Source organism: Dama dama, chromosome 2 (genome assembly GCF_033118175.1).
Source record: "Dama dama isolate Ldn47 chromosome 2, ASM3311817v1, whole genome shotgun sequence".
Taxonomy (NCBI): Eukaryota; Metazoa; Chordata; class Mammalia; order Artiodactyla; family Cervidae; genus Dama; species Dama dama.
In genome coordinates, this window is record NC_083682.1 from 8,583,210 (window position 1) to 8,594,186 (window position 10,977).

The 10,977-nt window shown below is 61.6% G+C and overlaps 2 protein-coding genes across 7 annotated transcripts in view; one reads left to right on the top strand and one right to left on the bottom strand.

Annotated features, from left to right (window-relative positions):
* Positions 1 to 1,855, top strand: part of MACROD1 (mono-ADP ribosylhydrolase 1) — a 152,819-nt gene extending 150,964 nt beyond the window's left edge. The window contains exons 6-11 of one of the 6 annotated variants that reach the window (XM_061164860.1): positions 561 to 682; positions 789 to 819; positions 926 to 1,012; positions 1,363 to 1,444; positions 1,536 to 1,564; positions 1,718 to 1,855. In XM_061164860.1, coding sequence (XP_061020843.1) covers positions 561 to 682; positions 789 to 819; positions 926 to 1,012; positions 1,363 to 1,444; positions 1,536 to 1,564; positions 1,718 to 1,755 — 389 coding nt within the window. In that variant the 3' untranslated portion in view covers positions 1,756 to 1,855. The remainder of the gene's footprint in view (positions 1 to 560; positions 683 to 788; positions 820 to 925; positions 1,013 to 1,362; positions 1,445 to 1,535; positions 1,565 to 1,717) is intronic. The other 5 variants (XM_061164887.1, XM_061164878.1, XM_061164869.1 and 2 more) reach the window with 5 other exon arrangements.
* Positions 1,856 to 2,739: 884 nt separating this feature from the next.
* OTUB1 (OTU deubiquitinase, ubiquitin aldehyde binding 1) lies at positions 2,740 to 10,203 on the bottom strand. The gene is made up of 7 exons (XM_061164915.1): positions 10,049 to 10,203; positions 8,163 to 8,224; positions 7,818 to 7,916; positions 3,747 to 3,865; positions 3,529 to 3,613; positions 3,222 to 3,416; positions 2,740 to 3,094 (listed from the first exon to the last, which is right to left on the bottom strand). Exons 1-7 carry the CDS (start codon positions 10,104 to 10,106, stop codon positions 2,897 to 2,899), a joined length of 816 nt encoding a protein of 271 aa, XP_061020898.1. The 5' UTR covers positions 10,107 to 10,203; the 3' UTR covers positions 2,740 to 2,896.
* Between the last annotated feature and the right edge of the window lie 774 nt (positions 10,204 to 10,977).

Here is a 10,977-nt window from a genome sequence, read left to right on the forward strand (position 1 = left end):
AAGTGCCAGGACCTGGCTCCTCCTCGCAGATCCCAGGAAGCAGGTGTGTGGAGGGCATGCGCAGAGGCTGGGAGCGGCAAGGACGAAGTGAGGGGAAGAGCTAAAGAACGTCCATTGTTTCAGCCCGGTCCAGACAGATGTGGGGAGGGGGCCTGCGTGGGCTGGCCTGTCTGTGCAGGTGTGAATTATATGTGTGGGGTCCCTATCCGGGGAAGATCAGAACTGGGGGAGGAGGGTGCTTCTTTCCTGTCCCCTCCAGGGCCCAGGGGTTTCCCTGGTGGCTCAGCTGGTAAAGAATGCGCCGGCAATGCGGGAGATCTGCGTTCGATCCCTGGGTTGGGAAGCTCCCCTGGAGAAGGAAATGGCAACCCACCCCAGTCTTCTTTTGTGGAGAATCCCATGCACAGAGGAGCCTGGCGGGTTACAATCCATGGGGTCACAGAGTCGGACGCGACTTATCGACTAAACCACCACCACCACCACCACGGCGCAGGCCTGCAGGAGGGAAAGCCGAAGAGCGCCGGGAGCTCCGGCCGGTCTGACCTCACCCCCTCCCACAGATGTCATCCACACGGTGGGACCCATCGCCCACGGAGAGCCGAGCGCCAGCCAGGCTGCTGAACTCCGCAGCTGCTATCTGAGCAGCCTCGACCTGCTGCTGGAGCACCGGCTCCGCTCGGCGGTGAGGGGCGGTGGGGCGGGGCGGGGCGGGGCGGGGCGCGGCCTGGCGGGAGGCGGTGCGAAGAGTGACGCTGTCCCCAATCCCTTCTTGCTACCCGTCACCCTAGGCGTTCCCCTGCATCTCCACTGGAGTGTTCGGTGAGTGGGCTCTAGAAGAGGAAGGGTGCAGATGGGCGGGACGCCGGGAGGGGCCGGAGTGGGCGGGGCGGCGAGGGGCGGAGCTCGGGACTCATTGGGGCCCAAGGTCCCGTCCGCAGGCTACCCCAACGAGGCGGCGGCCGAGGTAGTGCTGACCGCTTTGCGCGAGTGGCTGGAGCAGCACAAGGACAAGGTGAGGCCTGGGTCCAGCCGAAGGGCGCGGAGGAAGTGGGCGGCGGGGCGCATGCGACCAACCCCACCCATCATCACCAAGGTGTGCCGAGCGCCGCCGGGCACTTGCTCTCTGCGTCCTTTTACTCGGGGCGTTTTCCTCCCCTGCGGCCAGGGCACAGGGAGGTTCGAGAAAGGGATAGCGGGGCGGACATCGCGCCACGAGCCCCTTCTGTAGCCCGAACTCTAAACCCAGGTTGAAGAGCGCCCCAAGGACAGGGCAGGGGAAACCCCACAGGGAGAGGGTGGTGGTGAGACCCAGGAGCCGGGGAGCCGGCCGCGTCCGCTCAGGCTGAACAGGCCCTGATGCAGGTGGACCGGCTCATCATCTGCGTGTTCCTGGAGAAGGACGAGAACATCTACCGAGAACGCCTCCCCCACTACTTCCCGGTTGGTAGGTGCCCCCTGCCCCCCAGCGCGCCCCCGCCAGCCCCTGTCCCGCCCCGTCCACCCAGGACAGGCTCTCACTGTCCTCTGCCTTCCAGCGTGACGCTGCCCACCCTGACCAGGACTGGTAAGCAGGGCCTGGCCCTCCGTGTGGCTGCCCACTAACCTCATGCCCACTAACACCCGTTCACCCCAACGCAGGGAAGGAAGCCAGGGAGGCAGCCTGGGAGGCCGGGGCAGCCCATGGGCCACTGCTCTGACCTTTCGTCTTTGCCTGCAGACTCCCCTGGGCCTGCTGGACCACGCTCCCAGCTCTAAGAAGTCTCTGAAGCCTGCAGTGGGGCCTGGCGGAGCCACACTATTCTTTCCCTACACCTCCAGCCCCGTCAGGAGCCTAATAAAGACCACTACTGCTGCAGCTCCGACTGTCCCAGCTCTGCCCGGGGGGGAGGGAGGGCGCCCAGGTGTGGCAGCTGCTGTGGCATCGAGCGGCTGCCGAGAGCTCTCGGTGAGCCAGGCCAGGGAGGCACGAGGTTGACAGCAGAGCTGGCAGCAGCACGTCACATTTATTGAGGGCCTGCCCCCAAGAAGCTCACAGCCTGGGGGCTGAGACCCCACATGTGCCGGGAAGCGGGCGGGGTGAGACGAGGAGAAGGCAGAAAGGAAGGCAATGAAGACACCGTGGCCCAAGCAGTGGGGGTGCAAAGCAGGCACAGGCAGGGGGCCGAGGGGAGCAGAGCGGGGAGGACGGTGGCCTGGAGAGCCCTGCTCGACCTGAGGCTAGGCCTGGGGACAGGGGACCATGCACAGGCTGGAGGACTGCCCCTCCCCCACCTGACTGGCACCACCTGGGGCGCCCCAGCGCCTCCCCCTGCCCTGAGCCAGGCTGCAGCATCATGCAGTCCCTCTCCACCCAGGACTCCACCACACAGAGCCCTGATGGAGGGCAGGTGGCTGGGACTCCGGCCAGGACAGCAGGGTGGGGGTAGGGCCCAGGAGGGAGCAGCTAGAAGCTTCGATGCTCCTGAGTTCCCGGGCAAGGCTCCGAGGACCTTCCACATCCCCAGGGAAACCCCTGGCCAGCTAAACAGGGAAGGGATGGAGGCCTGAAGGGAAAGAAGCAGAACCCCAATAACCAGGAAGGGTCCCCGAGAGGCCCAGGCCCCTCAAAACTGCTCCTGGCGGGGAGGTTTGGGGGTGGACAGTGAAAGGCTGAGAGGAACCCACCTGAGGGGAAGGGGGGCAGCCAGACACAGCGCAGCCAGGCGGGCAGCAGCCGGGCAGGGACACGCACACACGCGGTCACCACCAGCGTCCCCTTTAATAAAACACGGGAGGTCGTGTGACAGGGAGGGGTGGGCAAGTGAAGTATGACCATTTACAACCACAAAAAACCTCTGTACATGTCTAGCGCCTGGCAGAGGGGTGGGCGGGCAGGGCGGCAGCAGGCCGGGCGGCCCTATTTGTAGAGGATGTCGTAGTGTCCAGGCCGGTAGAGAAGGTAGACCTTGGGCTCGGAGCCCTCGGGGAAGATGTGGGGGTTGGTGGTGCCGCCCTCGCCGCGGTCCATGTACTCCACCTGGATGGAGACGCTGAGCGCCTGGGCCAGCGCGATGATATGGATGTGGTCGCTCTCCTTGCACATGGGCTCCACCTCCTGCAGCACAGGGCGGCTCAGGGGGTGCTTGGGGCCCTGAGCCCTGGGCCCCTCCCACCTGGGCTCCCCCCACCCAGGGCTCAAGAGAAAAGGGGCCCATGGCTGAGGAGTGGGGAGGGGGCAGCACCTGCTGGCAGAACTCCTTGACGGTCCGCCCCCCCTCGATGAAGTGCTCGAAGAACTTGCTCTCGCGCTGCAGGTAGCCCGAGGTGAGCAGCCGCAGGTAGACCACCAGGTAGTCCGAGGTGCTCTGGTCATTGAAGGAGGCCAGCAGGTCGGCCACGGAGGTCTGCTTCTCCACCTGCTCGATCAGGTCCATGAACTGCGCCCGAGGGGGACAGAGGGCGAGACGAGGGGGGAGATGGTCACCCCTGCCACTGCCAGGCCGCCACCCGCCACCCTGGCCGACTCCGTGGTGGGGCAGCTGGGCTCACCGTGTTGTGGAAATCCTCAATTGTGAACTCAGTGAAGCCCTGGGACACCAGGTCCTCTTTGCTCTTGGCAGACACAGCCTTGAACCTGTGGACAGGCGGAGGGCGCCATGGGCTCCTAGGCCAGCACTGGGGCTCAGGGGGAGCTGCACCTCCTAGCCACCAACAGGGAGGACGGAGCCCAGGCACCATCACGGAACCTCCCCCATGCGCCTCCTCACCGCTGCAGTTCCTTGCTGTCGTCCAGCAACGCCTCCAAGTGGGAGAATCCGAAAGCGCGATAGAAGCAGTTTCCATCAGGCCTGGTCTTGCGGATGTATGAGTACTTTTTGTGGAGGTCCTGCGGAGAGGCAGCCCCCACCCCACCCCGTGCCCATCAACATCTGGCAGAAAGCAGGGCAGGCCCAGGAAATGCCCCCAACAGAGGTCACACCACAACAGCCTCCTGTGGTCTTGGCTGCTGACTCCGATAATGGGGGTCACTTAGCAACCAGCTGCTGGCAGCCCCCACAGCCTCAGGAACATGAATTATAGACACATTGGTTGCATCGGTCACCAGAGTGGTCATCAACTGCTAGGCGTGCCATGCTGCTGGGCCTAAAGGGCTACTGTTTCATAAAACCAGGCAAGTGAATGGGTCCTTGATGGAGGCAGCTTTTCCAGTGAATAGCCTTTCAAACCCTGAGAGCTCCAGGGCAAACACGTCAGTGTATGCGGCGAGGTGCCGCACTGGGGCCCCCACTGCAGTCCTAGGCAGGAAACAACCCCCTCACCTCCATCTAATCCCTACCCTGCCCACTCACAGGTACTGGTTCAATCTTTCCCAGTTTCCTCCCCAGCTCAACGGAGTTTCTCCTGTCTGTTCCATTTCCCCTCAGGAGTCAGGAGTCCGGCCCTCGGCGCTGTCCGGCAACCAGGCCTCACTCCCCGGGCCTGAGCACCCTCCCCTTCCTCCTGACGCCTATATTTCATGCCTTCTCCCCATATTTTAAGTCCCCAACTAGTCACCTTCTCGACGACCGTGCTTCCTTTCTGAGGACTTCCACTAAGAAGCCGTCACCCCCACGGCACCCTGCCCTGCCGGGGCCTTGCTCTCCATCCCTGGAGGGTCCAAAGCTGCTCCCAGAGCCACCTTCCCTTGGACTTAGGACACTGTTCCTGAAATCTGCCCTCCCCTCCCCACCATCAGCTTCTCTCCCCCAACCCACTGGACCCAGCCGCCTATAAACAAACGCTCTGCTCCCCATGAATTCCCTTGCAGCTACCTCCCCACCTCTCTGCTCTCCCGCAGGGCAGCACTACTCCTGAAGCCGCCTGTGCAGCTATCTCCGTTTCTCTTCTGCTGGGAACGCAAGCCTAGCCGGCTTCTACTCTAGTGAAGGTTACAGATGCCCTCCTAAGTCCAAGGGTCAAACCCACTCCCCCCAGACCGTTGCTGAGTGGTGTCCACCTGCACCCACAGGTGTGGTGATGCGAACCCCCTTCTTCCCTCCTCCCCCACCCTCCCCGCGCCCTCTGACCTCACCACTGCCCCTCCTCACCTACCCGTAGTGGTCAGGGCTGCCACCCAACCACACACCCTTCCTCAAGACCCGTGTGTCACCTGCCACAAGACAGTCACGCCAGCGACCATCCACAGCCCCTGCTGCGTGAACAGCACAACCTGTTCAGGCCTGGGGCAGCCCCGGTGTCAGCTGTCTCCTGACCTCCTGGGATTTAAACGGAATTCTTCACCCACCCACTTCACCCTCAACTCAACTGCCTAGGCTGCACCAGCTCTAAACCGCCCAGCCAACAGGCGGCTTCTGACCTCGTGGCCTTCCCTGCCTTTCCTCAGCTCCCCACCTTCCAGCCATGGAGTCAAACCCTCCCAGCTGCGCGGACTCCGCCCTCACTGGCCCCGTCCAGCCAGCAGCAGACCCTGCCACTCCGCCCGCGGCAGTCTCTCCTCACGTGGGCTGCTCTGCTGCCCCGTCCAACTCCATCCAGGGCTGGTTTCATCGCAAAAGCTTCCACACGGGTCTCCCTGCCTGCACCCCACTCACTGCCCAGTCTCCGCGGCACCAGTGACCACAGAAACCCACTAAACACGCGGCTCCTTCCAAATCCCTTCTGGGCTCCAAGCCCCGTGTCTCCCACCCACTCTGCTCCCGCCATGCTGGCCGCCCCCCTGGCTCCACCTGGATGGCCGCCACGCCTTGCTCGCTGGCCTCTTTGAGTTCATCAGACACCACCCTAGGTAGACCTGCAAAACCCCGCCCCCCATCTCCTCAGCCCGTTTCATTTCTGTCCACAGCACTCACCACCTCCGCCATACATGTGAGCTGCCTTAAGGGCTGTCTTTCCACCCTGAACCACCACGGTGACTTGGCAGCTGCAGTCATCACTATTTCCAGAGCCTAAAACTGCCTGGCCCACAGTGTGTGCTCCTAAGTGTTAGAACGGGACAAAATGTGTACAAAGAGTCCAAATCCCTGCCACGACCAGAACTGTTCTGAGCACTTACTCGGTGCCAGGCCCATCATCCTCCCACGCGTCTCCCAGGGGCCCACTTCAGAGGAGTCAGGGCACAGAGGAGCGCGGGCCCTGCTGTCTGCGCTCTGCCTCCTCCCAGGGAGCTACGGTGGGCTCAGGCTCAGCCGGGGCGGGGTGTCGGGCGCCGAGGCAGGCCTGTCCAGACAGCACACGGCTGACACTTGAACATCTGCCGACTGACTCAGGGGGAGAACCTGAGAGGCGTGGCCTGTCCACTTTCCGGAGTGGCCTGTGTGACACGCAGGCTTTGAGCCCCGCCAGCCCACCACACAGAGAAGAGGGGGGACTCACCGCCTCCCAGGCGCTGGGCTCCACGCCTGACCACCGTCCTCTCCTGCAAGCCTCACGCCCACCCCACGAGACAGGCCTCTCCACCCAGAGCTGGCAGATCAACAGAGGCCCCAAGGCGGCCAGTGTGCTGCCCAGGATCACACAGGAGGGGGAAGGCGGGACTCAACATCAGGTCGGTCGGGCCCCAAAGCCAGGGCCTTCTCTCCAGAGGCCTCCAGGGTAAACCATGAACACCCCGAGCAGGGCAGAGGAACCCACATGCCACACACAGCGGGCTCTGGCCTGCAATGTGCACCGTCCGGCCCACACACTGTAAGTGTGAATAAGCTGCCAACTGTCAGGAGTCTGGAGATTTTACAACAAAATGATTTCCGGCTGGTCGGCCTCGGAAGCACTGATGGAGTGACAGGCACGGATGCTCCCATTAGCCCCATGAGCCTCCAGCACTTGCTGCTGGCGGAGCCAGGCTGCAGTGCCACTGTTCACCGCCTGACCTGACCACCTCCAGTCACCTGGGTTACCTGCCTGGCCCCTCAAATGGCTAACCTCAAAGGCCAGCCTTCCAGGCGGAAGAGTCTAAGCAGCTCTGATCTTTGGGGGAAGTGGGGAAGGAGTAGCATTTACTAAACCCTCAGGCTGTGCCCCGGAGAAGGCAATGGCACCCACTCCAGTGCTCTCGCCTGGAAAATCCCACGGACGGAGGAGCCTGGTGGGCTTCAGTCCATGGGGTCGCTAAGAGTCGGACATGACTGAGCGACTTCACTTTCACTTTTCACTTTTGTGCACTGGAGAAGGAAATGCACCCACTCCAGTGTTCTTGCCTGGAGAATCCCAGGGACGGGCGAGCCTGGTGGGCTGCCGTCTACGGGGTCGCACAGAGTCGGCCACGACTGAGGTGACTTAGCAGCAGCAGCAGGCTCTGCTGTGTACACACACTCACTGTCACACTTCAAACCCCCAGCTCACAGAGGAGGAAGTGAGTGGTTAAAGGACTTACCTCACTTTCTAGGGGAGGCAGCAGGGCCTTGCACGAAGGTCCAGGGGCCCCCCTCCCCAGTGCTGCCTGCCTCTCCACGGAAGCAGGGGGCAGGATTGGGTCCCCCGCCGCCACCCTCCCCGGCTAGCCAGCCCCTGCCCACCAGCCCCCCCGTGAGCACTGAGAGCACCGGCTCCCCACAGCCTGCACCGGGCCCCCCAGGCATCGTCTCCCGCAACCTCACAAGCACCCTGGCTTTCATCACCCCGCTTTCACAGCTGAGGTCTCCGCAGCTGAGACTCCGAAGGAGCTGCTGAGGATACAGCTGCCAGTGGCAGCATCAGGATCTGAATCAAGGTCTTTTTGGTTCCAGACACTGCCAACCTGTGAGCCAACGACCAGAGGGCTCCCCCACCATCCTCTGAGGCCAGGCCCAGCCAAGTGCAGGTCTAAAGCGGCCAGGCTTCTGCCCCCTCGGCCAGGCTCCCACCTTGATCTTCTGTTGATAGATGTTGTCATCCTCAGCATACTCTTTGTAGAGGACAGAGAGCTCCAGCCGCTCTGAGACCAGCGGGTTCTGCACAGCAATCTGCGGGGGGGGGGATCCATCATGTTCTGACAGGTGAATGGAGTGACCCCCGCCTGTCAGCCTGGACAGCTAGCTGAGAGTTGCTGGGCCAGTCACGCAGCGGCACAGGGACCACACATCCCCCCATAAAGGCATCTAGTACCAGCTCAGCCTGGGGAGAAGGGAGCTTCCACAGTAGAGACAAACGGTAGGCCTCAGTCCAACCAATGTATCGCCAAAGTAAGGCCACTGGCCACAGCCACTCACCTCTTGCTGAATTCGGTCCTGCTGAGCCATGATGGCTTCATCATAAGCAAGACAGTTAACACCTGGAAGAAGGAAGAAAGCCAAAGATTACAGCGGGCCCTGGCTTTCCCCACTCCAGGAAGCTGGGCCGAGGACAAGAACGGGCCAGGAGAGCAGATGTGCAATCTGGAAGCATGCGTCATGCCCTGCTCCACCCCAACTGTGGGATCTTGGCAAAGTCCTTCCCTTTCCCGGGCATGAGTTTTCTCATCTTTAAAGTGAGGAGGCCAAGGACTTCCCTGGAGGTCCAGTGGCTAAGGCTTCAAGCTCCCAATGCAAGGGGCCTGGGTTTGATCCCTGGTCTGGGAATTAGATCCCACCTGCCACAACTGAGACCCGGCACAGCCAAACAAGTATAAATAAATAGTAAAAAATAAAGTGAACAGGCCAAGGTGATGACCCCCCAAGGTACACTCCTCCAGCTCTAACAAGCCCTCTCCCCCTGCTTTCTAACATCCCTTCCCAGCAGCCCGGGAAGGCCCCTGAGCCAGGCGGGGTCTCTTGAGGAAAGACAGATGAGAAAGCAGAGTATCTTGGGCTAGATGAGAGCTTCCTGTGAGCTGGCACTTTACTCAATCACGCCATTCCTCCGTCTGCCATCCTGGGTATTCTTAATGGTGCCCACTTTACAAAGAACAAAAATGCACACAGGTGAAATCATCTGCCTGAAGTCACCACAAGGAAGACCTGTGGTCAAACCCAGGTTGGTCTTAATTGCAAAGCCTGCGCTCTTCACCACAATAACTCCTCTGCCACCTCACTGCAGAGGCGCATCGTCTGCTATGAACAGAGACAGATACCACCACCTTCCCCCCTTCACTGTGATGCCGTGAGGAGGTGGTACCTTATCAATACTCATCACTGAGTTGGGCGGGTCCACTCTGTGGGCCCCATGCCAAGCAGCCACTGGTGAGAAGCCAGGAGACCTGAATCCTGGCTCTGGTTCTTTCTTAACTTACATGATCCTAAACAAGTCCCTTAGGGGGCGGGGGGATGGGGCCTAAGTCCCCAAAAGCTCAGTTTTTCAGTGTGCGGTTAGAAGGGGAGCTGTGTGCTGAATGACTTTTAAGGCCAATCCTTTTGAGCTTGAGCAGCCCAGGGCCTCAGCTGGGCCTCCACCCACCCCCTACACTGCACTCCGACTGGGCCGTCCCTCCCAACCCTAGTGACCGCCTCAGTCCCCAGTGTCTACCTCAGGGGTGAGAATAAGAGGGTGGGACCGTTTTGAGAAGTCCAACTCTTCAGGGGTCTAAGGAAACTCTGCCGAGACAGGAAGCAAGGGGCTGCGAAGCCAGGAGAGGGGGCTCTGCCGGAAACGAAGGGCGCTGCCCTCAGGGGCACACACCTGCGGCCGCTCACAACCCCGGGCCGCCTGCAGCATCCCCAGCGGCCCGCCCAGTCCTTTGTGCTCCGCAGTCCGGCGTAATTCGACGCCCTCCCAGGCTCGGGCCGCTCTGGAGGAGGCGGACTAGACGAGGCCGGACTAGGCCCGGGCCCGACTGCCAGGTCTGGGGTGGGAGAGCCGGGGGCCGGGGAGCCGGGCGCCCAGCGGGGAGGGGGCTGGGCGGGGGCTGGGGGGCGGAGCGGCCTAGGCCCCGCCCTAGGAGCGCGCGACAGGGAAGAGTTGCGGGCCGGGGCCCGCCCCGCTTTCTCTTCTACCGCCCGCCCGGCCGGGGGTCGCGGCGGCGGCTCCTTCCATTGTGAGGGGGAGGGGAGGCGGCGGAGGCGGAGGCAAGGGCCCTCCGCTCGCTTCGCCGCCAGCCGCCCCAGCCCTGGTTTCCTCGGGAACCGGCTATCCGGCATCGCCCCCGCTACCCCAGGCCGGGCGGCTCTCCCCTGGTCGGTACCTTCGGAGTCGCTGCCAAGCGGCTCCTGCTTCTGCTGCTGAGGTTCCTCCGCCGCCATCTTTAAACAGCGCCGCACTGCCGACCGCTTCCGGGTTACTAGTTGGCCTCCCCGGAAGACAGCCCCTCCTCGAGGCCCCTCCTTGGTAACGCCCCTAGCAACGGGATCCCCTCGGGCGTAGTCACCTGAGGGGCTCGCAGCCGCGTTCGGCAGCGGCGGAAGCCGGGGGACTTGAAGGCAATCCCCGCCCGCCTTCCTTCCGCACACTTGCTCGGCTCCGTCTTCCCAGGCTCCCAATGTGCCTTGGGGTGATAAGAGCTTCCTAGGGCCACTTGAGTTTTCTTTTCACTGGAGTTTGAAACGCGGATTGTATTATTGAGATAAGCAGGAAAATGAAATTCAAATCACGGAAGGCGATTCCCGCTGTGGGCTCCAGAACTCAAGACAGGCGAATGCAATGGGGATCACCTAGCCGAGGAGACCGGAAATTCTGCTAATATCCGAGCTCTGGGAATTCACCGCCCCGCTCCACCGAGCCTCGGTTCCGAGCGGGCTTTGGTGTCCTGCATATGACCGAAAGACCATGTCCCTCGGGGTCGACCTAACTTTGGACTCCCTGCCCTTGTGATTATGAGAAAATCAGGATTGTTTTTCTTCTTTTTTTTTAAGATAGAAGTTGACAACAAGGAGAAACAGATTAGTGGTTCCCAAGGGTTGAGTAGGGGGCAGGAGGGAAGTGGATGTGGTTTTAAAAATGAAGCAGGAGAATTCTTGTGGAGATAGACGTGTTCTTTATCTTGAATATATATGGATATACTGGTATATGCTGTACTGTAGTTTCAAACGCAAGATGTTACCAGTGAGGGAAAGTGGGTAAAGGATAGACAGGATCTTTCTGTGTAATCTGTTAAAATCACCTGTGAATTACCTA